The following is a 25305-nucleotide window of genomic DNA, read 5'->3' on the forward strand; positions in this document are numbered from 1 at the left end:
GAGGTCCTGGGGAGTCATGGAAGGTTTTAGAGCACTCTCAAGGTTTGGTACCCAGACCATCAGTGTCAGCATCCCCTGGAAACTGGGGCTGGGCTAGAAATTCTCTGGCCCCACCCAGATCTACGGAATTTAAACTCTGGGGGTGGAGCCCATCAACCTGGCTTAACTAGCTAGCCCTTTAGGGGAGTCTAATGCAAGCTCAAGTTTGAAAACCACTGGGTTACAAGTCAGCTTTGCAGTTCATCAAAAAGTCATGGACTGGCTGGACACCGTGGCTCACGCCTGTAATCCTAGCACTTTGGGAGGCTGAGGCGGGAGGATCGCTTGAGTCAGGAGTTCAAGACCAGCCTGAGCGTGAGCGAGCCCCTGTGTCTATTTTAAAGAAAAATATATATATATATATTTAAAAAAAAAAAAAAGTAATGGACTGACCAGCCTGGGCGATAAAGGAAGACCCTATCTCCAAATAAAATCAAAGCAAAGCACAACAAAAAGTCATGTTCTGAGTCCTTAACTGTCAGGCTCCAGAATGAACAATGTTTACTCGCGGCAGACACTGCTTCTATTAATATCTCCACGTGACGCCCCCACCTCCCACAGCTGTGTAAGATGGCTGCCCTCGCCCGCGTTTTGCCGACGACCCTGTTAAGCGCGGCAGATTTATTCATTCCCACAGGGTCTCTAGGACACCAAACTTTTTTTTTAGATGAATTTTGGGGCAGAAGGACAAGTAGGGACGGTGTGGACTGCCGGGCCAACCAACAGGAGCTCCTCCAAGGCCTTCCTCGCGCCAACCTTGAGCTCGGCACCCTCTGCCGGCCACCGCCAGGCCCCGGCGCCCGGGGCTGGAATTTGAGGCCCCGCCCCCTCCTCGCCAGCAAGCCCCGGGCGCCGGCGCGTTACCATGGCGACGGGCGCGCGTCGCGGACACGCCTCCTCAAAGGCGGAAGTCGTTGTGGAAGTGCAGGCGGCCATTTTGGGACCGGGCAAGAGGGGCGGGACTGGCGAGACCAAGCGACGGTTGACCGGTTTTAACCAAGCGACTGGTACCGCGGGGCGGGGAGAGGGCGGTGCCATCGGGGGGCGGGGGAAATGGCGGGGACGGGGAGGGGTTAGGACGGGGCGGGGAGGGGCGGGGGGAGGCGGGGAGGGGAAAAGCAAGGGAAAGACCTGAGTGAGAGCCGTGGGGCCGGGCACAGCGGGAAAGGGGAAGACCGGCGCGGGGAAGAGGGGGCAGGGCGAAGGCAGCGAGCTGTTGGAGAAGCGGGGCGATGAGCAGGGGCGGCGCCAGAGGGGGCGGGCCGTAGAGCTGGCGGGAGTCAGGGGCATGGGAAGTGGCGCCGAGAAGAGGAGGGGAGAGGAGTTGCGGCACGGGAGGAAGGCGAGGGTCGAGAAGGGGGTGACCAAGAAGCTAGCGCCAGCGTGGAACGAGGCGGGGCGAGGCGGGGACAGGGCGCGGAGCAAGGAGAGAGAGAAAGGCGCGGCGAGGCCTCGCGGCGGGAGGAAGGCCAGCGGCGAGAAGTCCAGGGGCCGAGCGAGGGCCTGCAGCGAGAAGGGGCGGGGCGGGCAGGGGCGTGGCCAGAGGAAGGGGCGGGGCGAGGAGCCAGCGTGGGAAGAAAAGCTCACTAAGGACCGGGTGGCAGGGTGGGACTTGGGGGTCCAGGACGAGGACCCGGAGAGGGTGGAGGCTAGATATACAACCCGGTTCCTGGTCAGGGTCAAAGTGAGGAGAAAGGGGCGGTGCGAAGAGAAGTTGAGGGGCAGGGCAAGAAGCGGGCGCGCCAGGTGGAAGAACAAGGGTGCGCCGGCAGACAGGAGCGTGTCAGTGAAAAGTAGGAAGGGCTCTGCCAAAGCGAGGAAAAGGAACGCAGGGCGGGCCAAGTTCAGGGGCGGAATACAGACGGCAGGTCGAGCAAGGAGCAAGTGCAGGGCAAAGCTAAGGGGAGAGACGAGGAGGCGGGACAAAACGAGGTGCAGGAGCAGGGGCGCGGCCAGAAGCGTCAGTCGGGGTTGGGCCCAGAGTCACTGCAGAGGTGGGACCTACAAGGGGGGCAGGGGCGGAGCCAGAAGCAAAAGCAGGGGCGGGTCCAGGTATAGGGGCGGGGCCAGGAGCCGGAGCAGAGGCGGGGCCAGGGCCAGGGGCGGGGCCAGGGGCTGGGGCAGGAGCAGGTGCAGGGGCAGAAGCGGGGGCAGAAGTCAGAGCAGAGGTGGGCTCAAAGACTGGGGTCGTGGGAAGCGCAGAAACCAGTTGGGATCTCAGAAATCGGCTCGGGAGCGGCATCCTGCGCGCGGGTGTTGACCCCCGCGTTCTCCAGGTTCTAGCCACGTTGTGTGCGGCCCAACCATGTCCCCTGCTGGGCCTGCGTGGCCAAGAGTCCGAGTCCTGCGGACGCAGTGGACACTGACGGTGGCGCTATTGGCTTCGTGGAGGCTGTGGGCGATGGAGGATATCCGACAGTGCACCTGGGAGGTTGCCCTGACCGAGTATAACAAAATAGGCGAGAATTTGGGGAGCGACCGGTTCTTGGTTCAAGAGCTCGTGGATACAGTAGGCGACGTGTTCCGTATGCTGGTGGACTCAACCATCGATCCAGATGAGGTGAGGGGACCAGGGTCAAGCGAACCATAGGGGTCCTGAACCCGCACCTCACTAATCTCTGGACATTTTGCCCAACCTCTCCTTGCAGAAATACCTGGGCTTCCCTTACTTCCTGAAGATCAACTACTCCTGTAAGGGAGAGGTGAGTGGGTGCAGCATGGGTGGGCTCATTCTGTGAGCCTCAGTTTCCCCACCTCTAATTTTAATAGTGGTAGCACCATCCAACACCAGGGCTTTAAGGATTCAAGAAGATTATCTGTGTATAGCTCCCAGCACCTCACGAGGCACCTAATAGATGCTCTAGTGAGCTTTTTGGCCATATTTTTTATTGAAATATAATTCACCATAAAAGTCACCATTTTTAAAATGTACAGTTTGTTTTTAGTATATTTACAAAGTGGTGTAACCATTGCTACTGTTTTATTCATTCCAGAACAAGTTTATCATCCCCGAACCCTGTACCCATTAACAGTCACTCCCTATTCCATTCCCTTCTTCCTTCAGCCCCTGGAGACCACGAATCTACTCTCTATCAGTATGAATTCGCCTATTCCGAACATTTTATGTACCTGGCTGGAATGTGGCTTTTTTTTTTTTTTTTTTTTTGAGACAGAGTCTCGCTTGTTGCCCAGGCTAGAGTGAGTGCCGTGGCGTCAGCCTAGCTCACAGCAACCTCAAACTCCTGGGCTCAAGCAATCCTGCTGCCTCAGCCTCCTGAGTAGCTTGGACTACAGGCATGCGCCACCATGCCCGGCTAATTTTATATATATATTAGTTGGCCAATTAATTTCTTTCTATTTATAGTAGAGACGGGGTCTCGCTCTTGCTCAGGCTGGTTTCGAACTCCTGACCTCGAGCAATCCGCCCGCCTCAGCCTCCCAGAGTGCTAGGATTACAGGCGTGAGCCACCGCGCCCGGCTGAATGTGGCTTTTTGTGTCTAACTTCTTTCACTTAGCATGTTTTCAAGGCTCATTCATGTTGTGGCAGGTGTCAGGACTTCCTTTTATTTATTCATTTAGGCGAGGCGCGGCCATGGCTCACATCTGTAACCTTAGCACTTTGGGAAACTGAGGCAGGCAGGAAGATCACTTGAAGCCAGGAGTTTGAGACCAGCCTGAGCTACAGAACGAGATCCCATCTCTATAAAAATAAAAATTAAAAAAAAAAAAAAAGGGTTTTCCTGTCACCCAGGCTGGAGTGCAGGGGCCCAGTCATAGCTCACTGTAACCTTGAATTCCTGGCTCAAGTGATCCTCCTGCTTTGGCCTTCCAAGTATCTGGGACTACAGGCATGCACCACCATGCCTGGCTAGTTGTTTTGTTTTGTTTTGTTTTGTTTTGTTTTTTCTATTTTTAGTAGAGACGGGGTCTCACTGCTCAGGCTGGTCTCAAACTCCTGAGCCCAAGGACCACCAAGATGGTCCTCCCACCTTGGCCTCCCAGGGATTATAGTCCCAGGGATTGCTAGGATTACAGGTGTGAGCCCCCACACCCAGCCTTGAGTTCATTCTTATATATGGTGTGAGGTAAGAGTCCAACATTTATGTATGAATACCCAGTTGTCCCAGTAGCATTTGTTGAAAAGATTATTTTTTCTCCATCAAGTTGTCTTGGCATCTTTATCAAAAAGCAACTGACCATAAACGTAAGAGTTTATTTCTAGACTCAATTCTATTCTCACAGTACTAGACTGTGCCAGTACTACACAGTCTCAATTGCTGTAGCTTTGCAGTAAGTTTTCAAATCAGGAAGTCTGGGTTTTCCAACCTTTTTCTTGTCTTTCTAGATTGTTTTGGCTCAAGTAAGCTTTTTGAAGACAATAGAAGGTTGTGGTCCAGAACTGAAGTTCTGGAGGTGGCAGCTCTGGGTTTGGATCTGCCATTGACTAGCATTGTCATTAAATGATGACATTAATCATAAAATGATTAAATACGTGTGAAGCAGTTAGCATGGCCTTTGGTTCATAGAAAGGGTTCAGTGAACGTTGGTAATAAGTTACTAGAGCGAGACCCTGGCCAGAGCGTTTTATCCATGAACCTTTTCTCCTTATCTGTAAAAATGTGGGAAAAATACTTTTTTCTCTTCATTCAACACCTGCTATGAACCAGGCCCTCTTTTTGTTGCAGGTGATACAATGATAAATGAAATGGTCAGGTTTTTCTTGTGGATTCAGTCTACCAGGGAAGCAGACAGTAGAATAATGTCTGAGGAAATTAAAATAAATATTAGAAAGGAGGGGACACTGTTTTAGTGGGGGAGATTGGGGAAGATTTCTCTGCAGAGGCTTGAGGAGAGACCTAAATGATAAAAAGGGGCAACTGTAAGGAGAGCCAGGCAAAGCATTCCAGGCCTTGGGAACAGCCAGCACGATGGCCCAGAGGTAGGAAAGAGGTCGGTGTGTATGAGGAACCGTGGAGAGGCCTGTGTGGCTGGATCGCCATGAGCCAGAGGGGGTGCGGGAGGACAGAGGTCAGGGAGGTGATGGGGAAAGATTTTCACACCCTCATGGGCCGTGGTGAGGACTTGGCTTTACCCTGAGTGGGGCGCGGCCGTGAGAAGGCTCTGAGCAGGGAGGGGTGTGACCTGCCTCAAGCCTTCACAGGCTCCCCTGCCACATGGGAGGGAGGCCAGGAGCAGGGAGGCAGAGAGGAGGCTGCCGTGTTGCCCAGGCAGGAGATAAGGGGGGACCGGACCAGGGTAGTGGCAGCCACTGTTGCCCTGTCTGGGAGGAGGTCCCCACCCCACCAGCACCTGGTCCCCTGTGACTGGGAACCCAGAGGCAGGGCCAGGGAGAGGTGTAGTTGGCAGGATGGAGAGGACCTTGGCCAGATGCAAAGGTAGCTGTACCTGTTCCATCCCTGGCCCCGTCCCACAGCCCAGCCCACACCTCCCTTAGCAGTCCCAGTGCAGCCTTCCCTCAGGAGAGCCCCTGGGCCTTTGCTCGTGCTGTTCTATGCAGCTGCAATGTCCTTCCTCTCCTTCCCTCCTCTGTCTGTCCCCAGCCAGGATCCTGCCTCTCTGGGACATCTCCGTGGATGTCCTTCCACCCTTCTGTTCCTTTCCGTCTCCCTGCCCCATCTGACTCCCACCACCAGGGCCCGACCCTGGTTGTCCTCTGATGGGTGGGGGTGGCAGAGCGTCTTCCGCAGGGGGCAAGCCCACCTTGACGGTGGCACTGGGCACACTGGAGCGGGAGAGGCTGCTGGCAGTTCTGGGTGTCAGATCCCTCCCACCTTCACATTTTTGCCCATCGCAGCTGCCCTTGCCTGTGCATTCCCCACGTGCATGCTCTGTCCAACAACCCTGGCTCTCGAGTCACCTCCTCCAGGAAGACCTCCGACTCCCTCCACAGCCCCTCGCCCTTCTGCCCCTTTCCTAGCCTGGCCCATACCCAGTTGCAGCCCCAAACCTAGACCACGTTCTCCAGCCATCCCAAAGTGGAGTGGCTGTCCCTACCCAGCCCAGGAAGACAGGCTTCTAATGGGAGGCTCAAGGTGGGGGTTGCCCAGAGGCCATCCGAAGGACACGCCTGCGGGGCCATCTCATCCTCAGCCCTCCGAGAACCTGGTCCGCAGGGGCCACCTGACGGGGCTAAAGCCCCTGGTGCTGGTCACCTTCCAGTCCCCAGTCAACTTCTACCGCTGGAAGATAGAGCAGCTGCAGATCCAGATGGAGGCAGCCCCCTTCCGCAACAAAGGTGAGCCTGGGGGCGTCTGCAGTGGCCACACCTGGCAGGGCGGTGGAGTTGCGGGGGGCCTCAGAGCAGCCCATGACTGGGGGAGAGGACAGGGAGGACTGGATGGGGCCACACGGTGGGACCCATGGCCTAGAAATGGGTGTGGCGAGTTGCAGGGAGATCCCCGTGTGGGCTGTGGGCTGGAGGGGGCCGCTGGGAGGCCCCCAAAAGCCTCAGTGCCCACTGCCACCCAGCAGAGTCGTGCGAGGTGGAGTTGGTGTGTGCCATGAGCTGGTACACGCCCATGCCCATCAAGAACGGCAGCGTGGTCATGAAAGTGCACGTCCACAGCAATGGCCTAGGGCCCTTCATTCAAGAAAAAAAGTACCTTTCCCCAAGCTGGGGCAGGGGGTAGATTCTGGGAGGAATTCCTAACCCCAGATCCCCAAAGGAACCTGGGGGAGACCCAAGGGGCGGAATGGGGGAGGTGGCTATGAGCTGTGGCAGGAGGCCCTGAAACCGGGATCCTCACCTGCGCATGCCTTGCACCTGCTGCCAGGTTCCACGTGAACATCAACGGCTTCCTGAAGCGAGAGAAAAACACCATCCAATTCACTGTGGGAGAGGAGGTGAGGGCCCAGCAGTGGGAAGGGGAGGAGACATGGTTAAAGGTGGTCGTCTGGGCCTTGGGCTGGGGCCCTGATCTCTTCCAAACCAAGTGGCAGGTCCCATTCACAGAGCACTTACTCCATGCCAGGCCCAGGGCGAAGTGCTTACTAAATACACAGTCATGTCAGGTCTTCCCGGTGACCCTGCGAGGGGAGGTACTCTTGTACCCGTTTCATTTCGTGTTTCCAACCATGCTGCACGGACATATCTCACATGCCCATTTTAAAGCGGAGAAAACCGAGGCCCCACAGAGATGGAACTATTTGCATGTGCACGTGGGAGGTGACTTGCAACTGTCTGCCTAACTCCTGTGTCCACCTTCTTAGTCATGGAGCATTCATTCATTCATTCATTCATGCAGCAGGCACTTATGAGCACACACTGTGGCATCATGGGGACACGGCAGTGAATGCACAGATGCAAATCCCTGCCGTCACAGAGCTGGCATTCTGGTGGGAGAGGTGGCAGCAAACTGCTAAACATGACCGTCAAGTAAATCCTGCCCCTCCGTGGCAGCTCATGGACATAAAGCCCAAGTACTTTGTGAACGCCTCATCAAGGCCCCTGTGGTTCACCGTGAACCAGTCGCCTGTGTTAATCCTGGGTGGCATTCCCAACGAGAAGCACATCCTGATGACTGACAACAACTTCAAGGACTTCTCTCTCGTGGAGGTGACCGGCGCGGGCAGGTGGCGGGCCTGGGGCTCCAGGAACAGCAGGGCGCGCCCGCTCCTCTCTCCACCGCCCACAGAGAGAGGCCACCATGAGGACACGGCTGTCACAATCCAGCCCTACTGGCGCCACACTCTTGAACCTCCAGCCTCCATAACTGTGAGAATGTGAATTCCCGTGGCCTAAGCCACCCAGTCTATGGTATTATATCGTGGCAGCCTGAGCAGTCTAATACGTGGGGCCAGAGGAACAGCCAGATTTTATAGGACAAAAGACCTAATTTTCTTAAAGAAATTGCCTGGAAAAGGAGAGGCAGGTAGGGAGCAGACTTACAAGTGAGAAGAGTCTTAGGAGATCAACAACCAATGCATTATGTCAGGTTGTGATTCAAACAAACCAACTTTTTTTTTTTTTTTTTTTTTTTTTTTTGAGACAGAGTCTTGCTTTGTTGCCCAGGCTAGAGTGAGTGCCGTGGCGTCAGCCTAGCTCACAGCAACCTCAAACTCCTGGGCTCAAGCAATCCTCCTGCCTCAGCCTCCCGAGTAGCTGGGACTACAGGCATGCGCCACCATGCCCGGCTAATTTTTTGTATATATATTAGTTGGCCAATTAATTTCTTTCTATTTATAGTAGAGATGGGGTCTCACTCTTGCTCAGGCTGGTCTTGAACTCCTGACCTTGAGCAATCCGCCCGCCTCGGCCTCCCAAAGAGCTAGGATTACAGGCGTGAGCCACCGTGGCCAGCCCAAACAAACCAACTTTAAGACAGACAACTGGGGAAAATTGACTATGGCCTAGTATTAGATATTAAGGGATTATTGCTATTTTTGCTTGGTATTATAATGGCATTGTATTTTGTGGAGTTTTTCTTTGTTTGTTTTTTTGAGACAAAGTCTCACTCTGTAGCCTGGGCTGGAGTGCAGTGTGGTGTCAGCCTAGCTCATAGCAACCTCAAACTCCTGGGCTCAAGCAATCCTGCTGCCTCAGCCTCCTAAGTCACTGGACTACAGGTGCATGCCACCACAGCCATCTAATTTTTCTATTTTTCTTAAGAAACGGGTTCTCACTCTTGCTCAGGCTGGTTTCAAACTCCTGACCTTGAGTAATCCTCCCACCTTGGCCTCCCAGAGTGCTGGGATTACAGGCGTGAGCCACTGTTCCCAGCCCATGGTTTTATTTTTTAAAAGTCCTCATATGTTAGAGGGCCAGAGATACGTCCTCAAGTATTTTAATAATTTACAGGTCAAACGATATGATGGCTGGCATTTTCTTTAAAATATTTCAAAAGAAAAAATAGTGAGACAGCAACAACAAAGGCAAAATGTTGATAATCACTGAAGCTGGGTTCATTGTACCCTTCTCTTTGTCCTCACGTGACCCCTCTCTGTGCGTGGAGAGAGGAGCGGGCATGTCCTGCTGTCCCTTCCCCTTCTTATGAGCATGCCACTCTTAGGGGATCGGGCTCCACCCTTATGACCTCATTTAACCATAATCACCTCTTCAAAGGCCATGTCTCCAAGTACAGTCACGTTAGGGGTTCAACATGTGAATTTGGGGGTACACAATTCAGTCCATCACATCCCATGTTGCCTATAAACTGGTAGTGAGCTCTGGTAACTTGATGAGATTTATTTTATTTATTTATTTATTTTTTGAGAGAGAGTCTCGCTTTGTTGCCCGGGCTAGAGTGAGTGCTGTGGCGTCAGCCTAGCTCACAGCAACCTCAAACTCCTGGGCTCAAGCGATCCTCCTGCTTCAGCCTCCCAAGTAGCTGGGACTACAGGCATGCGCCACCATGCCCGGCTAATTTTTTGTATATATATTAGTTGGCCAATTAATTTCTTTCTATTTATAGTAGAGATGGGGTCTCACTCTTGCTCAGGCTGGTTTCAAACTCCTGACCTTGAGCAATCCACCCGCCTCGGCCTCCCAGAGTGCTAGGATTACAGGCGTGAGCCACCTTGCCCGGCCCGATTTATTATTTTTTATTTATTTTCTATACAGAGTCTCACTCTGTTGCCCAAACTAGAGTGCCGTGGTGTCAGCCTAGCTCACAGCAACCTCAAACTCCTGGGCTCAAGCAATCCTCCTGCCTCAGCCTCCCGAGTAGCTGGGACTACAGGCATGCACCAATGCGCCCTGCTAATTTTTTCTATATGTTTTTAGTTGGCCAATTAATTTCTTTCTATTTGTAGTAGAGATGGGGTCTCCCTCTTGCTCAGGCTGGTTTCGAACTACTGACCTTGAGCGATCCTCCCACCTCGGCCTCCCAGAGTGCCAGAATTATAGGCGTGAGCCACCTCGCCCGGCCAAAACTTGATGAGATTTAGATTCCATCTTTCAGGCTTTCCCACTGTTAGTGATGCTGTTAGTGTTAGTGATCGGCCAGTGCCTTCCAGTAGCGTTGGCCTGCCAGTGCATACGCAGTAGAATAGGATTGTTAAGATGTGCCTTGGGCCAAGCATGGGATTTTTTGGAGGGTTTTTTTGATTGGACGCAGGGCAGCATGGGATGCTCTGTATCCATGTGGGTATGGCCCCGGCATAGGGACTGCTAAGAGCCATTAAGCATGCTGTGCACTGCCCAGCTGCAGGGGCACACAAGGCCGGCAGTGGCTCAGGCCTGGGTCATCTGCTTCCCTGGCCCATACTGGGGACGTTTGGTCCCCAAAGTGCCGTTACAGGGTGAGTGGGGAGAGCACCCTGGAGCAGCTGCACGGTCCCTCCCAAGCAGTTGTCAGAGTAGGAGCCTCCCCCAAGGCAGGACGTGGGGGCCAAGGCCAAGGCCACCTGCTCACCATTGGCCTCTGCTCCCTGCAGTTGAGCATTGACAGTTGCTGGGTAGGCTCCCACTATTGCCCCCACTCGGGCTTCACAGCCACCATCTTCGACACCATCGCCACCGAGAGCACGCTCTTCATTCGGCAGAACCAGCTGGTCTACTATTTCACGGGCACCTACACCATACTCCATGAGAGCAACCGAGGCAGCAGTGAGGAACTGTGGCCAGCCCAAGCCTGGGGGAGGGCACAGCGGCGAACCCAGCCACTGAGGCACCTGGGACTGGAATTGCCATGGGTTCCGGGGTGCGGGGCGGCAGGGACTTGCCAAGGTCCCGATCACCACTGCCCACCCTGCGAGGGACCTCCCCTGCCCGGTACCTGCTGGCAAGTGGCTTCCGCCCAGACCTTCCTGGGCCTCGTGACCCGGCTGTGGGAAGAGGGGCTGTGAGTGAGGGCAGGGAGCGGGGAGAAATAGACACGTGCACACGCGCACGGTGGCAGGAAGACATGCCAAGAGAGATGCAGGGGGAGAGACAGAACGTCAGGGTTGGGGAGGAGAGAGGCAGTGCGAGAGGACAGCGGGAGAGAAACAGCGACGGGCGGTCAGGCTGTTGAAGTGGCAAAGCCACCAAGGAGGTGACCAAAGAGGAAAAGCACTGTGGACTCAGCCTCCTCTGTAAATGATACCAAAACTCTCCTATTGCTTCCAAGTTTTCCCTCATCGAAATGAGAAATGTCAGTTTATAGGGTCACTGGACATTGCCGTAACCTTACATTTCGTTAGCTAATGTGCGTTCCCAAACAGCTTCATTTTCTCCTTTCTCACTCAGAGCACTTTATCAGTGCGGGAACCAAATTAAAATCGGCTTAGGCCAAAGCAAAGGCCACTGAAGCTCAGGAGCAGGTGGTCTCAGGGACTGTGGGATCCAGGAGCTCACTGCCACTGTTAGACAGTCACCTCCGGGAAGATGTCACGGTGACTCCCAGCCCCACGCAGCAACTGCAGACTTTTATGCCCCTCAGTGGCCGCAGGAGAGAGCAGCATCTCTTTGTTAGCAGTTACAAGCTGGAACTGCCCAGTTTGGTCACAGCCCAGCTCAAAACCAGTCACTCCAGCTAGGGGGCCTCACGGGAGGGGTCAGCCCACCCTGATCCTCATGCACACAGTGTGAGGTAGAGCAACTTTCCCAAAAGCACCTGGTGCCTCTGCCAAGGGCCCCTGACGCCACACTGAGCAGGCACTTCAGCAAGGGGACAGACAACAGGCTCACTATGGCCAGGGAAAGGAGGGGGAGGGGCGCAGGCCCCAGGCCCAGCCACCTGGGCCTGAGGCCCCATGCTGGTCTCCCTAGGCAACTGGGTTCGAGTCCTGGCCTCCGAGTGCATCAAGAGGTTGTGTCCTGTGCATTTCCACAGCAACGGCTCCGAGTACGTAATCGCCCTCACCACCGGCAAGAATGAGGGCTTTGTCCACTTAGGGACCATCACAGGTAAGAGTGGGGACCTCGGGCACCCCACGAGACCCCTCCATACTCTCACCTACAAGAATTCTGACCTTAGGCCCTGACTCCTCACCATGTACCCTCAGGAGGGGTCCCGGGCTATGATTTGTGGGTGGGTGTATGCATTTGTAGGGGTAGGGCGTATCTTTCATGATGTGCTTGATTTCAAAGGGCAGAAGCCCAATTCAAAAATCCTTTAAGGCTGGGCGAGGTGGCTCACGCCTGTAATCCTAGCACTCTGGGAGGCCGAGGTGGGTAGATCGTTTGAGCTCAGGAGTTCAAGACCAGCCTGAGCAAGAGCAAGACTCCGTCTCTACTAAAAATAGAAAGAAATTAATTGGCCAACTAAAAAATATATATATACATAAAAAAATTAGCCGGGCATGGTGGCGCATGCCTGTAGTCCCAGCTACTCGGGAGGCTGAGGCAGGAGGATCGCTTGAGCCCAGGAGTTGGAGGTTGCTGTGAGCTAGGCTGACGCCACGGCACTCTAGCTGAGGCAACAAGAGTGAGACTGTCTCTCTGGAAAAAAAAAACCAAAAACATCATTTAAGCACAAAGAATTTATGGAGTTCTATAAATGAAAAGACCAGGGCCCAACTTGGAGCGTGGCTGGATGAAGGGGCTTGAAGGGCATGTCGCCAAGACCCTGTCTCTTGGCACAGCCGTGTCGCATAGTAATCATGGCGCAGATTCTGGAGAGAGACTGTCCATCATCCCCGTGCTGTGTGCCTTTGCACAGGTGGCTTGACCTCTGTGACCTCACTTTAATCATCTACAAAATGGGATGATGACAGTCCTGGTGTCCACTGCATTGGGCGGACACAAAGATTAAATAAGTCGGTGTATGCAAAGGCCTTAGAACAGGCCAGGGATGTGGTGAGTGCTACGCAGGGTTTCTTCTTATTAGCCCTGTAATCTGGCTTCGTTTCCAGGTAGCTGCTCCTCCATGGGGGTTAAAGATGGCCCCTAAGATCTTGGGGCTCACATCACCTACCAGTTTGAGTCACCCCAAGAGAATGAGAACAGCCTCTTTCCTATTATTTCTAATGCAAATCCCAGGGTGCACGCTGACCGAACCACTGTGGGTCACGTGCTCGGACGTGAGCCGAGCACTGTGACCAGAGCCAGAGTGAGGTCTGCCCCTGGGATCCCAGGGACTGAAGGCTGGGGAGGCATGAGGGGCGCAGTGGAGGAGTTGGTTTAGTGGGATGGGACGGGAACGGCCTGGGCATGAGTCCGCCTTGCTCTGCAGATGGCCGCGTGTCCTTTAAGATGTTCCCCAGGCATTGGTCCGTGTGCGAACAGATCGGAGGTGCGAATCTCCCCCTAGCTGGGTCTGCAGCCGGGGGTGGGGTGGGGTTGGAGGGCGTGGGAGCGCAGGGAAGGGTGCGAGGGGGTCACAGGAAGGACAGTGTCTTCGTGAGGGGTGGCGTGTTATGGGGAGGGGCATGGCAGTCACAGCACTGAGAAGCCCCTGGGCACTGGGGCTGCTCTGGACTCCCCTTCTCCTCTCAGTCGACAGGTGCTCCATCCCCTGGGCGGAATTCATCGCGGGTGACTATTACCTCCTGCTGCTGGTGGAGACTAAGTACCCAAATGACCAGCGTGACTTCCTGATGGTTGGCTACAGCATAAGTAATCAGGGCGACACAAGGGGGACTGGGTGCAAAAAGGCAGGAGCCCCGACCTTGGACTGTGTTCCCATCCTGAAGGATTTGTGCCCATCAGGCAGAGGGAGGGAACCGTTGCTATGTCACGGTGGAGAACAGGGTAGAGGCTTGGGGGGCTGGAGAAACTGAGAGGACGCCAATGTAACTGGAACAGAGGGGAGAGAGGAGGGAGTGAGATTGGAGAGGTGAGCAGAAGCCAGATCTGGAAGGCCTTTGTGGCTCACAATAAGGAGATTTGATTTTATTCTATCTGCAGTGAGAACAGGGCCACCATGTGCAGTTGCACAGGCTGTGCACTGCACAATCCCCCCAGCCAAGGGGTGAGAGGAGACAAGTCCTTTGCCCTAAGAGGATGATAGCCTCTCAGAGGCGATGCCTTTTTATAATTCACATAATGAAACTCTAAGGGCTAATAACGAGAAGCCACTGGAAGGTTTCATGGGGGATCGGGAAGTGAATGACTTGCTTCAGCTTCAGGTTTTGAAAGGTGAGGGCCTCAGGAGATTTTGTTGTGTTTTCCCCACCTGTAGTTACTAACGAACTGAAAATCCACTACAGAATCCCAGAATTCATCCCTGAAGGTAGGAGGGGAAGGCAGAGGTGGTCTCCAAGGTGGGCCTGGGCCAAGAGGGGCCTCAGTGACCCCACCTCACCGTTGTGTCCTCTTTTGCCCTGGTCAGCTCGAGGCATGGAGTTCCTGATGATCCTAGGGACAGAGTCTTACACCGACACCGAGATGGTACCCAAGGGCATGTTCTATAACCCTTACAACAACCTGCTGTTCATCTGGGGCAACTTCCTTCTGCAGAGGTTGGCCCCCCCACCAGGCAGGCCAGGCATATTCTGCCTCCCCAGCACCTCTAGGGTGACGGCCCTTTCTGTAGTCACCAAACCTTCAAAGGATGCCCAAGTCTAGAAGTGATCAGGACTCATGCGGAAAACATGGCCTGCGGTAGTCAGAGCTGGGATGGGGAAGCCGGCATTCTAAAGTCATGGGAGCGTGGCTCACGCCTGTAATCCCAGCACTCTGGGAGGCCGAGGCGGGCGGATTGCTCGAGGTCAGGAGTTCGAAACAGGCCTGAGCAAGAGTGAGACCCCGTCTCTACTACAAATAGAAAGAAATTAATTGGCCAACTAATATATATAGAAAAAATTGGCCGGGCATGGTGGTGCATGCCTGTAGTCCCAGCTACTCGGGAGGTTGAGGCAGGAGGATTGCTTGAGCCCAGGAGTTTGAGGTTGCTGTGAGCTAGGCTGATGCCACGGCACTCACTCTAGCCTGGGCAACAAAGCGAGACTCTGTCTCAAAAACAAAAATAAATAAATAAAGTCATGGGAGCCCTTTCTTAAGATGAAACCTCATGTAAGGACCCAGCCTGTGTGAGCAATAGAAGAGCATTTTCTGGGGACAGTTTAGGATCCTTCCCACCCAGCCACCCTCTCACCCCTCAGGAACATAGGAACCCCCCGTGAGCCACCTCCAAGGGTGGTCGGCAAACTGCCAGGGTGGCTGGATGCTCCTATGTTACCGAGGGGGAGACTCTAAGGGCAGCAGGGCACCCACAGGCTCGGGGGTGGGGGCAGAAGTGAGGATTCCAGGCTCCCTGTGCATGTTCTCGCAAGGCTAGTGGGGACACTGAGTACATGCTTCTTGGGTGTGTTAGGCCTGGAGTAGGGGGAGCAGATGACCGGGTGACCAGCTGTTCCAGCGCCCCCAGCTCTCCGTGTCTGCCCCTGCAGCGCTGACCTGGAAAACTTCATCTACCTGGCAGACTTCCCTAAGGAACAGTCCATCAGTTACCTGGTTAGATCCTTCTCTGGAGACATGGCTATTGTCACAGAGACTGAGGAGGTGGGCTGCCCTTCCCTTTTCCCTACTGTTTGTCTGCCCACCCCCAATCCCCAGGGGCCTCCCTTCTCCCCCAGGCAGGACAAAGGGGCTAATGGGAGGGAACTGGCTCAGGGACCCTGGGGAAGGGCAGCAGGAGTTCCATTTACAGCAGAGGGAATAAGTGTCTTTTCCAAAGTCACACAGCAAAGCAAGACTTGAGCCAGGATCTGATTCCCAGCGGGGGCCCTTGTTCATTCCACTGTGCAGTTCATTCCATACATATTGAGCACTTGCTGTATGCCTGATCCGGTGCTCAGTGGTGACTGAGTCAGCCCTGGGCCCTGTCCTCACAGGGTCACAGTCCAGCTGGGAGACAGACTTCCCAGACGGTGACAGTTCAGAGTGCTCAGGGCTGTAGCGGGGAAAACAGTACCTACAGAAGCTCAGGGGAGGGGACTGGCCTAGTGTGGGTGTGGATGTCAGGGAGGCCACATGGGGGCGGATATCCTGCAGGCTAGATGGGATCTCCCAGGTTGGGGCTCAGGAAGAGGGGGTGAGGTCTCCTTCAGACGTGTGTGAGGCAGGGCAACAGTGCAGAGATGGGAAACTGAGGCCAAGGCAATGGTGAGAGCCTGGGCTCTGGGAAGTAGAGTCAGCACTATTGAGAAAGGAATGGGGACCCACTGGGTGCCAGCTGGAGCTCCCCAGCCTGACCCCTAAAACAACAGGGTCATCGTTGGGCAGAGGGAGAGGTGGGTTGAGGTGCCCGTGGCTCATACCCGCACATCCTGCTGTCGTGCATTCAGATCTGGTACCTCCTGGAGGGCAGCTACCAACTGTACAAGCTGTTCCCGTCCAAGGGCTGGGACGTGAGCCTCAGCCTGCAGATGATGCAGAAGTCCTCCCTCTACGCGACCACCAAGACCATGGTGACCCTCTTCTATGACGATGGCAAATTAAACCAGGTGCTGGGTGGGGCCCGTAAGGGGACACTTAGGTGCCACAGGATGGCTGACACCAGCTCACTTGGCCCTGCCTTCCCCCTGCAGCTGGTGTACCTGACAGACGACCAGCGGGTGGGCCGGCTGGTCAAGTGGCCCGTGCCCGTGGAGAAGGTGCTGATGTACATGCAGGACAACCGCTACCACTTGCAGCGGCAGGGGTGAGGAGACGCTGGTCCTCGGCGGCAGTCTGAGTACTCCAGAACTGTCCTCATGAAGCTGCCGTTCTTGAGAGGGGGACCGAGCCAACCCCGGAGGACCTCAGGCCTGTCATAGGGGGAGCTGAGCACCTACCGAAGCTTAAAGGATGGGCACCAGGCAGCCTGGGCGGAGGGCGCATGGGCTGTGACAAGAAGGGCAAGGCAGAGTTAGCTGGGTGAAGAGGTGGGGAAGAGTGTTCCAGACAGGGGGAACCACAGGTGCAAAGGCCCTGAGGAGGAAAGAAGACTGGGGTTGAAGAACAGTTGCAGAAAGAGTGCAGGAGTCATGGGAGCAGGGACTTAGACTTCATCTTGAGCGCCCTGGGGAGCCGGGATGGCATGAAGGGGAGGGAATACAGGGTCAGAACTTAGCGTGTTCCCTAATGATCTCTCTGGTCACCTGTAAAGGGTGGGTCAGAGCAGGGAGGCAGATGGAGGTGGGACTGGGGGTGGGGGCAGGGACCGGGCGCTGGGGTGGCAGGAGAAAGGGGGAGGTGGAACAGACAGTGCTTAGGAGGTCATGCAGACAGGCAACTGGGGACTGCCTGGGGGGGGGGCTCTGCTCTGAGGGACCGAGGGACGTCCAAGGGGGTGTGTTCTGAGGACACTGGGCACCAGGGCTGAAGCCGAGGAGGAAGGTCCGGGCTGGACTCGATTTGGGAAGTCGCAGCACAGAGGTGGGAAACAGTTTTCGTCCCCCACTGCCGCTGCCCAGGAGCCACTTGATGCTGTCCTTCACCGACCTCTGCCCCTTCAAGGAGATGGACCTGCGGAACCTGCCCAAGCCACAGAGATTCACTCGCCAGGAGCGCTACCGGGCGCGGCCGCCGCAAATCTTGGAGGCCTCGGGCTTCCACAGCGAGAACTCGCTGGCCGTGTACCAGGGCCTCGTCTACTACCTGCTCTGGCTGCACTCCAAGTACGACAAGGTGGGCGCCTCGCGGCGGGCGTGCTGGTCCGGCCTGGCTGTGTCTGAGATGAGCTGCGGAACCGCGTGGAGGGCAGGGCCGCGGCCGGGGCGCAGCGCGGGGGACAGCGGGGAGGAGCCGGGGCGCTGGAGGAGGGGCTACGCGGACAGGGCTTTGGCGAAGTGGCCGTTTTGGGTAGAAAGCAGGCGGCACGCGTGTGCATCTTCTGCTTGGGTTAGGGGCTGCACCTGGGTTAGGAAGGGGTCTGGGGAGGCCGCTCGCCTGGGAGCTGTCCCCTCCCCAGTCCGCTCACTGTGCCGGGCGGTCCCTGCAGCCGTACGCGGACCCGGTGCACGACCCCACCTGGCGCTGGTGGAAGAACAAGAAACACGACGAGGTGCGTGCAGAGGGTTGGGAGTCGCGGAAAGGGCGGCGCGGGGACACCCCTCGCGGTCACCCCGGCGCCGACTCTGCCCCGCACGGCTCCGCCAGGATTACTATTTCTACCTGGCGAGCAACTGGCGCAGCGTGGGAGGCGTGCACATCGACATGGAGAGCTACGAAAAGATCTACGACCTCGAGCCCGACTCCCAGCTGCCCGAGCGCATTTACCTGGACAAGGGCATGATATACAACTTCACCATCTTCATGAAGGCGCTGGGCAACGACTTATATCTCCCCCTGGCACCTGGTCTGTGGGCGGGGCCTGCGGGAGGGCGGGGCCTGCGGGAGGGGCGGGGCTGCGTCCGAGGGCGGGGCCTGAGCCTGTCCGTCTCCCCCTGCAGAAGTCACCTACACCCAGCGCAGCCCGGTGAGCGTGGGCGTGGTGCTGGCCGACCCCAACTGCATCGAGGCCACAGTGAAGCCGAAGGTCCTCATCAATCGCAACTCGGTGCTATTCACGGTGAGGCCTGGCGGGGAAGCGGTGCCAGGGTGGGAGCGGTGATAGCAGGAGCTGTTGATCTATTCTTCTGAGTAGGAAGTGGAAGTCCGCCTTCTCCTGCCCGTCCCCGGGGACCACCCGCCCCAGCTGTGGGTTACCTGCACCGTCCCTGGCTCCTCGGGCAAGCCTGTTCTCCCCTTCATTTATGCCTCTCCAGATTACGCTCAAGGAGAAAGAGTTTTGCTATGACCAGGGCATTAGCGGTCACCATCTCCTGAAGACTTCCATGAGTGTCAAAGTAAGGTCCAGCCCTGGAGGGGGAGGGACGCAGGGTGATGAAAAAGACTGGGCTCGTGGGGCTCACCGTCATCACCTGCTCCTACCCACAGGTGCTGGGTTCTTCCGGGAACTGCTTCCAGTACACGCACCATGGGCCCCGCATGCAGGTATTGGAGCTTGGGGTCCTGGGCCCCGGGAGGGGAGGGTAGAGGTCGGGTTTCAACGGGGCTGGTTCCGGGAGCTCCCGCTGGGAATCCCGCTAATGTATCATAATTTCGTTTCGCCACCCACCCACGCACTCCTTTCATCCATTCCCGTTTTGAGCAAGAGCTGCCTTCACGGTTGTGTAGGTTGCACATTAGCGTGCATGTTCCTTCTGATACTTTTTTGCAGGGGAAGTAAAGTGAGGGTTAGGGCCTCTTTTTCCAATCAGCACAAAGGTGGCGTGACAACCAGCTTGGCCCTCAGTTCACACATTGCTCACTCACATGTTCTTTGTTCGCGGCTTTGGGTCCTTGGTTCTGCCCTCGCTTACACACGCAGTCTCTGCTCTGCGCAGAGGCAGACCCTGAGGCTCAGAGAGGCACAGATACCCGCTCGGGGTAACCCAGGGAGCCACCAAGCGGTAGAGGAGGGATCCGACACAGAGTCCTTGTCTTCATCCTCTTTCCTGGCCACTACCCAGCAGACCCCAGTGCTCCTCCCTCCTGGCTTGGAATGACGCTGGGCAGTAAGAAGCGTGTTGTAAGAGCCCCTGAACCCTTGCATTACATGAGATTTTACATATTAGATTAAAGAAACAACAGGGAGCAGGCGCGACTGAATCAGGGCAAGGAGGGAAGGGGCAGAGCAGTGAGTGGGGAGCAGAGGTGAGTTTTGGATCTCTCTCCAAGGCGAGGGAATAACAGGACATCCTGATGGGCAGGGTGTGGGCGGCTGAGAGAGAAGGTTCCAGGCTTTTAGCCTGACAGCTGGAGGGATAGAGGTGCCATCAGCACCTCCCAAGTGATTGACTCTTAGATGCCCATCACACCTCCCAGTGAGTGAGGGGCTAATAGGTGTGGAGTCCCACACCTGGCAGGGAAGCACTTAATCTATGGCCACTGACCCTCTCCCCAGCCACCAGCAGGCCCACCCAGAGTGTCTAGATGCTCACCCCCTTTTGACAAGTGGGCGAAGCCCTCGTGCCCTCTCCCTGAAATGGGCCAAGGGGCTCTTCATTCTGAAGGCAATGTCAAGGGGCTTCTCAGCTCCCTAACACCCACCCCGGACTGCACTTCCCTTACATATCCCATGCTCCTGCAGGCCTAATATTTGAGAATTCAGGTCCAACTTCAGACCCATACAGTCTGACTAGGAGTTGGGGTTCCATTGGTGCAGCTGTCAGCAGTTTTGTATGTCTCATTCTAGAGGCAGCTGCAGCTAACCTGTCTGTTCCAATCCCAACACTACCACTTACTAGCTGTGTGGCCTTGGATGCTTAATAAGTTGTTTGGCCTCTCTGTGTCTCACTTTTGCCATCCCTAAAATGGGGATATTAATAGTCTCTACCACACAGGGCTATTTTTTTTTTTTTTTGAGACAGAGTCTCGCTTTGTTGCCCAAGCTAGAGTGAGTGCCCTCAAGTCAGCCTCGCTCACAGCAACCTCAAACTCCTGGGTTCAAGCCATCCTGCTGCCTCAGCCTCCCAAGTAGCTGGGACTACAGGCATGCGCCACCATGCCTGGCTAATTTTTTCTATATATATTAGTTGGTCAATTAATTTATTTCTATTTATAGTAGAGACGGAGTCTCACTCTTGCTCAGGCTGGTTTCAAACTCCTGACCTTAAGCAATCCGCCCCCCTTGGCCTCCCAGAGTGCTAGGATTACAGGCAGGCGTGAGCCACTGGCCTGGCCCACACAGGGGTATTTTGAGGATTAAATAAATTTGAATATGTAAAGCTCTTAGAACATCATCCAGTGCCTTGTACACAGTAAGAGCCACTTAAGTGTTCGCAGTTATTAAAAGTATTGTTTAGGCAGGGTGCAGTGGCTCACGCCTGTAATCCTAGAACTCTGGGAGGCCAAGGTGGGAGGATCACTCAAGGTCAGGAGTTCAAAACCAGTCTGAGCAAGAGCAAGACCCAGTCTCTACTAAAAATAGAAATAAATGAATTGGCCAACTAAAATATATATATATATTTTAAAAAGTATTGCTTAATGATGATGACAATCGTATTGTCCCTGGTGGTGCGGGTGAGTCAGGCAGGTAATGGTAGTGTGTAGGAGGCAAGTTGTCCTTCCTGTCCCCCTTCCCTGTCTGGTGGGGCCTGAGGAGACCCTGGCCACCTTCAAGGTGAGGCTTCTCTTCTCCTTCTCAGGGCACCCTGATGTTACCTGTGCTTATCGGCTGCCCCCCAGGCAAGCGCCTGGCCTTTGACATCACCTACACGCTTAAGTACAACCACCAGGAGAACAAACACTACTTTGACTGCATGAACGCGGACCCCGAGATGCCCTGCTTTCTCTACCGTGACAGTGTGTGTCCAGTGCCTTCCTCTCTGGAGTTTGTGCCCTCTTGCCCCACCGCTTTGCCCTCTCCCTGCCCGCACACTGCCCCACGCACGGCCCACCCGTCCTCTGCTCCTATCCCCGGTCTTCCACTCCCTCTCTTTCCTCCCCTCTCCGTCCTCCACTTCTCCGGCCAAGCTAATTTCTTCTCCTGCTCTCAACGCCCTCCGACTCCAGTTTTCTACCCCTTCTTCTTGATTCAAGATTTGGTGACGGGAGATTCTGGCAGTTTTCAGGGCAGGTAACGACATGGCTGGCCTTGGGGTAGGGCAGGCGGAGGAGGTGGGAGGAGGGATGCATGTGCACTTCTGCCCCTGGCAGCTTCGTGCTGAAGGTGGTGGGCGGCGGGCCCACGCTGAAGAGCATCAGGGACTACAGCAAGGAGGAAATCTACCGCTACAACAGCCCCCAGGACAAGTAATCACAGTGGGCCCCCACCCCCTGCAACCCCAGCATAGCCTGCCTTTCTTCCCCTGCGGCCCCTCCCACTTCCGAGCCAAGCGGCTCTCACCCCGGCTGCAAATCCTATACCCACGCCCCCATCTAGGCCCCACCCACAGTGAGGCTCCTAGGTCCCCGCTGGCAAACTCTTGCCCCGCCCACACACGAGGCCCTGCCCACATAGAGAGGCCACACCCACTCAAGGCTCCGCCCCTGCTCTCCCCGGGTTTAAGGGGGAGGCAGGCCTCTAAGCTGGCAGGCCAGGCTGCACCTGGTCCCCTGCTGAGCTGACCTAGTCCTGCGCAGGACTGAAAGCCTCATCTGGACCACCGACAGCAAAGTAACCACCAAAGACATGGCGTTCCACGTCATGTCTCATCGGAGCTCAGGCATCCAGTAAGTGCACCATCTGGCCACAAGGCCCCTTGGCCCCCTACCTGCCCACAATCCATAGGGTCTGCCCATCCTTCTGCTTCTGGGAGGCCTCTTGATCCCCAAGCCAAATACTGACTGCCTTTGTGTTCCTCAAATGGGGATGGCCTTTGCGTAAGCTGAAACTCGGGGATGCTTGGTCCCTGCCACCGTCTCTTCAGGCCTTAGTTCAGATGCCCCTTTGTCCAGGAGCACTTTTCTGCTTGAGGATGGGATAGTCATTCCGTCTTGGCTCCCATGGTCTCTTGTGCCTCCCCCATCCTGGCCCTATAGCTCTGCCAGTGCGCCCTACCTGAACTCAACCCATCTGCCCACGCCTCCCATCCCACACTGACCCCTCTGCCCATCCCCCCCAATCGCAGCCCTGAGCACTGTGGCCTGTCCCCATCCCATGTGGAGTCTGTCTCCCTTACAAGGACCAGGTCCTGCATAGGCTCAACCTAGTATTTATTGACTGAGAGAATGAACAAATGAATAAATTAATCCATGGTAGGCATTTATTGACATTTGAACAGAGGTATTAATGAATAAATAAAACTCCAGAGGAATTGGCCCAGCGTGGTGGCTCACGCCTGTAATCTTAACATTCTGGGAGGCCGAAACAGGAGGATCACTCAAGGTCAGGAGTTCAAGACCAGCCTGAGCAAGAGTGATAGACCCACATCTCTACTAAAAATAGAAAGAAATTAGCTGGACAACTAAAAATATATAGAAAAAATTAGCCGGGCATGGTGGCGCATGCCTGTAGTTCCAGCTACTTGGGAGACTGAGGCAGGAGGATCACTTGAGCCCAGGAGTTTGAGGTTGCTGTGAGTTAGGCTGATGCCATAGCACTCTAGCCCAGGCAACAGAGCAAGACTCTGTCTCAAAAAAGAAAAAACCAAAAAAAAACTGCAGAGGAACAAATTAGTATAGGGGCTCAATAGCTATTTTTGATTCAGTGGTGGGAAAAACTGATGCCCTGAGCAAATGAAGGCAGTGAGTGAGTGAACAAATCAACCCCTTGCACGTAGTCAGTATTTAACTGTGTTTATTGAAAAACAAATAAATGAAAGATGTGACTTTGTACCGAGTAAGTGCTCAAGCTGTATTCATGGCATGAAAGAATGAAGGCAGCAAGGAATGAATGAGTCGGCACACAATAGGCACTCAGTTGGTAAGCTGCGTGGGTGCAGAGTAACAGACGCATTGGCATATGGCCGTGCGAAGCAGGAGGGAATGAATGAGTAAACAAACAGTCTGCTGCAGGGTAGGTGTTCAGCGAGCATTATTGGAAGAATGAACAAAAGAATGAATGAATGAATGCAGGAAGTTGGTGCTCACCCCAAGTGTGTAGGGTAGAGGAAGAAATCAGGGTGAGCACATACTCGGCATGGTTGGTAGCACAAGTGCCTGAACTTGGGCTCGCAGGTGGCTGTGTCTGCAGAACTCCCCGTGCTATGACATCATTCCCGAGAGCATCTTCTCCCCCGAATTCTTCTTCAAGGTGTTGGTGAGCAATAGGTGAGCCAGGCTTGTGGCCCAGGTGGGGGGGGGTTGGGGGTGTCCCGTGGGGTACCTGACAACTCCCTGAATCCTGTACCCCATCCACCGCAGAGGTGTGGACAACAGCACATACTGCAACTACCAGCTCACCTTCCTGCTGCACATCCACGGGCTCCCGCTCAGCGCCTCTCGGGCCGCCTTTATTGTCATGGTGAGCGCTGCCCAGGGGCTGCCCCGCGGGGGGAGGCTGGGGCCCCCAGGCTGCCCACCAATGCCTGCTGTATGCTGCCTGCAGGTGTCAGCCAGCATATTTTTGGGCCTGGTGATGTTATACGTCATCTTCTGCCTCATATGGCCCCTCATGGTTAAGGCTGGCAACGTTCTCCGCTTTAAGATCAACAACATCCTTGCATCAGAAAGCTACTACTCCTATGGCTCCTCTTCCAGATCTTACACGACACCGTCGCAAGGTTCTGGGCCCAGCCCCGCGGCAGCACAGGCCAAGGCTAAACGTTAGCCTGAACCTGAACCTAAGCAAATTTGGAAGAAGGACTGGTTGATCTGAGCCTCTTGCCTGGCCTAGCCCCCACCCACACTCACACCTCCCCTGCTAGGCCCATCTTGGAAATGCAGCCTGTCACCAAGCCCAGGCCTTTCTGTTTTGTTTGAATGTTCACTTCTTGTTCAGACTCAAATAAAGCCTCATTTCAGGGCCAGCTGTGGGTCCTCATAAGGGCTCATATTCAGTTGGTTTGTACGAGCACAGCTGCGCCGATCATTAAAATATCAAAGTCCTTCCATGCCAGCTGCTGAACAGTGGCTTCTCTGTGTGCTCGTCAGCTCAGCCTGTCCTCAGGTGTCCCAGACCTCCCCATGGCCAGCAGAATGCTCCACAACCCAGGCCCATGACTGTGATTTCTAAATCTGTTCCGATTGTTCAGTGCCCCGGTTGTAACAGTTGGTAAATATTCTGAATGTCAACACCTATTTAGTGGTTTAAGGAGGGGACTCTGGAGAGGTGAGGATTTTTATTTCAGTTGTAAGTAGTTAAAATTTAGATAGTCTACATGGAAATGATAATTTATGGGCTTTGTTAATATATGCTTCAGGTACAGTTTGATCCAGAAGTCATCAATGTCCACAAGATTCTGGTTCCATTTCTCTGTAGCTTTCCCTGCTCTGCCCTCCTCTGAGTGTGGTGTCTGGCCTCAGGACAGCCCCCCTCACCATCTGAGGCTGCACATCTATATGTCCCACTGTCCAGAGAAAGAAGGGGCTGAGCTCCAACGTTCCCAGCCAAAAATACTGCCAGTCACTCTGATTGGATGTATTTGGATCACAAGATCACCACCCTACCAATCACACTGCCAGAGGGATGGGAACCTCTATTAGTTTAAACCAATCAGAGCCCATTCCTGGAGCTGAGGGTAGAGTCAACCCTACCCTAATCTCTTGCTAATATGTTGGCAGAGCAGTTCTTAGAGGAAAATGTGCTTTCAGAAAGCGGACAGGAGACCAGACAGGCAAAAAGCAAAGTTCTCACTTTTAACAGGCTAATGAACACAAATTAAAACACCAGAGAGTCTAGCTTGGTTCTGAGACAGTGAAGGGATTTTCCCTAGTATTTAAATATAGTCACATAACCAGTTATATAAATCTAGATATGAAACCAATCTTCAATAGGTTTTGAGATGGCAATTTACCATCTTTGTGAAAAGTT

At 54.8% G+C, this 25305-nt stretch overlaps 1 protein-coding gene across 1 annotated transcript; it reads left to right on the forward strand.

Moving 5' to 3' along the window:
- Positions 1–873: 873 nt before the first annotated feature.
- Positions 874–24301, forward strand: CATSPERG (catsper channel auxiliary subunit gamma). The gene is made up of 29 exons (XM_020283188.2): positions 874–1046; positions 2316–2599; positions 2688–2741; positions 6152–6296; positions 6533–6659; positions 6835–6904; positions 7461–7616; positions 10436–10607; positions 11751–11888; positions 13156–13215; positions 13419–13538; positions 14104–14154; positions 14254–14383; positions 15314–15425; positions 16211–16369; positions 16454–16566; positions 17321–17534; positions 17848–17910; positions 18006–18204; positions 18299–18417; positions 18614–18694; positions 18786–18842; positions 21038–21194; positions 21405–21468; positions 21549–21644; positions 21975–22064; positions 23511–23603; positions 23697–23796; positions 23881–24301. Exons 1-29 carry the CDS (start codon positions 905–907, stop codon positions 24100–24102), a joined length of 3588 nt encoding a protein of 1195 aa, XP_020138777.2. The 5' UTR covers positions 874–904; the 3' UTR covers positions 24103–24301.
- Positions 24302–25305: the final 1004 nt, after the last annotated feature.

This window comes from Microcebus murinus, chromosome 16, assembly GCF_040939455.1.
Source record: "Microcebus murinus isolate Inina chromosome 16, M.murinus_Inina_mat1.0, whole genome shotgun sequence".
In the NCBI taxonomy this organism is placed as follows: domain Eukaryota; kingdom Metazoa; phylum Chordata; class Mammalia; order Primates; family Cheirogaleidae; genus Microcebus; species Microcebus murinus.